Source organism: Penaeus monodon, chromosome 22 (genome assembly GCF_015228065.2).
Source record: "Penaeus monodon isolate SGIC_2016 chromosome 22, NSTDA_Pmon_1, whole genome shotgun sequence".
NCBI classification, from domain to species: Eukaryota; Metazoa; Arthropoda; class Malacostraca; order Decapoda; family Penaeidae; genus Penaeus; species Penaeus monodon.
Genome location: NC_051407.1, coordinates 23,263,514 through 23,265,865, shown reverse-complemented (window position 1 = coordinate 23,265,865; position 2,352 = coordinate 23,263,514). Strand labels below are relative to the sequence as shown.

The window sequence follows — 2,352 nt, the reverse complement described above, 5'->3', positions numbered from 1 at the left end:
AGATCATCACAGAGTTTTATTTGTTGTCATTTTGTGTTGAATAAACTGTAGGTACAGCTGTAGAACTTTAGATTTCAAAACCGAACTTTTAAACTTCATCATACTGGCATCTTTAATTACTTTTTGGTCCAATACTCTGGGCCCTGTAGCGTGGATACCCATGTTCACATCTTTACAAGTGCGATAGTGGCGCAAGACAGCTATGGTGTTAGGTGCTCCATGGTTCTTCAGATTCTCCTTCCCGAAGTGGTGGATCATGTGGTGACCGAGTGCTACGACCGCTTCCGGCACCACGATCATTTTCGAGCGCAGTTTCGACGGCCAAACTCGGTCCTCTCGGTGGATGTACCTGAATATTGGCAATTCATTTATGTCAATAGTATCGTTTTTAGTATTTTCAAATTCGTAACAGAAAAAGACGTTTCGGATGAGGACGGCATCACCATGATTTCCTACCTTGTGAGAGAGAACTTTTTTATACACATCTTCGAGAGTCAAACCTTTAATTTTTGGCACAATGAACTCGTCTAAATCTACCACAGCGACATAAGCATGTTTTTTGGAACTCCTATACACGCAGTCATTGAGCGCAGTGAGAGATCCTAAATCCCACAGTTTCTCCCAGTCAGTTGTTGGAACGTTCCATTGAAGGATTTTGATTTTCACTCCTAAGGTAGCCACTTTTAACAGATATTCAAGCACGTCATCGTTAAGAGCAAGATCATAAAAATAAAAGTTATTTACCTTCAGAACTGATGAATAGTACGATATGAATTGAGCCATGCCAACCAGGTCATTATAAGGTCCAAACAATGGCCTCACGCACACGGCACTACTATTTTCACTCGAATTTGCAGTCTCCTCTTCCCGTCGTAAATAAATCATGTTATACGAGGAATTTTGGCAATCTTTTGGTATGATAGAGACAGCATATGGAATCTTTTGATAATTATTAGACCTAAAATTTGTGCTCATCGAGTCAGCCACTTTATTTGCCTCGCCAGTGGAAACAGGATAACACAACAGGAATGTTCCTACATAATCCTTCAGTCCTTCTTCGTAAACAAATGCTTTGAGCGTTCCTTGAGAAGGAACATCTGTATCTGTGTACCACAGAAGGCAAGAGCAGTTCAGCATGTTGTCTTTCACCCATGAACTGACCTTAAAACCCCGACCAGGCTGCATGAGCTCCTCCTTATACCTCATGATTCCTAGGACACGCGCCATCGGGCCTTCTGGTAAGTATGGCCGGGAATCCCAGAAACCGCTGTATGTGTGTAGGTCATCAGTGATGCGCATCCATAACGGAGAGTGATCATGAGAACTGATGAAATCAGTTCTGTTACTCATGTTAACTGCAGTTCCTTGACCTTCAACTTCTTCACTGTGGTTAAGCACATTCTGATGGCTCTGATATTTTCCTCGCTCCAGTAGAATATCCTCTTCCTGTGTTTCTGCCACGACAGAACTCTGCGGTGTATCTGAAGGACCAGGAAGAATCTCCATTTCTGATTTAACTTCATTAGACGTGAATTCGTGCCAACTGTGGAACCCGGAGTTTTCGTCATCTCCAGGACCGTCTCGAAGTTTGATCACGTATATACGTAAGAGAAGCACAGCGCATAACACGGGCAGCAACCTCCTGATGCTTCGTCGTGTAACCATTCCGCCGAGATTACGTAACTTGCGTCATCAAAGGTAATGTTGCCCTTGGCTTAATTATGAAAGAGTGGTATTCTCTTCCCTACATGTGCGTAGCATCCTGCAAACATAAGGAGTCGTTATCAGAATTAATGGATGATAGGGTGTAATTGTGAATAAAATTAAGTTTTAAAAACTTAAAGCAATTAAACAGAGGGGAATACCCATCATATACATCTGAACATAAATACACGTATACATAAACTACACATATTTATCCACAAATTTGAACACGCAAGCAAAGAAATATATATTCAGACTTCCTATATGCATACATGCACATGCAGGCTAGCAGCATGCATCGAAAAAATACACATATGCATACACTTTTAACAAACACATAAACACATATTACAAAAACCCAATTCATGTAAACATCTACACGTAAAGATACTAGGAATTTTACATTGGAATTAATTTTCTAATAGCTTAAGAGTACATAACAATTACATGCCTTTGATAAGTGACACTGAACATTATCACCATTAGTTAGGGGAATGACACTTTTGTTCATTATGGACTAATTGACATTTATTAATGGACTAAAAAAAACATGAATTTCAGCAAATAGTATTAACAGTATTAAATAGAATTTAAACTCGCATTAAAGGACATCTGACCCTATTAAAATGTCAGGCTTAGGAATGGCCC

General features: G+C 39.9%; 1 protein-coding gene across 1 annotated transcript in view; it reads right to left on the bottom strand.

The window, feature by feature from the left end:
* Positions 1-4: 4 nt before the first annotated feature.
* LOC119587017 overlaps positions 5-2,352 on the bottom strand; it is a gene marked incomplete at its 3' end in the record, with an annotated part of 2,989 nt that continues 641 nt past the window's right edge. The window contains 1 exon segment of the mRNA XM_037935763.1: positions 5-1,762. Coding sequence (XP_037791691.1) covers positions 7-1,665 — 1,659 coding nt within the window. The 5' untranslated portion in view covers positions 1,666-1,762.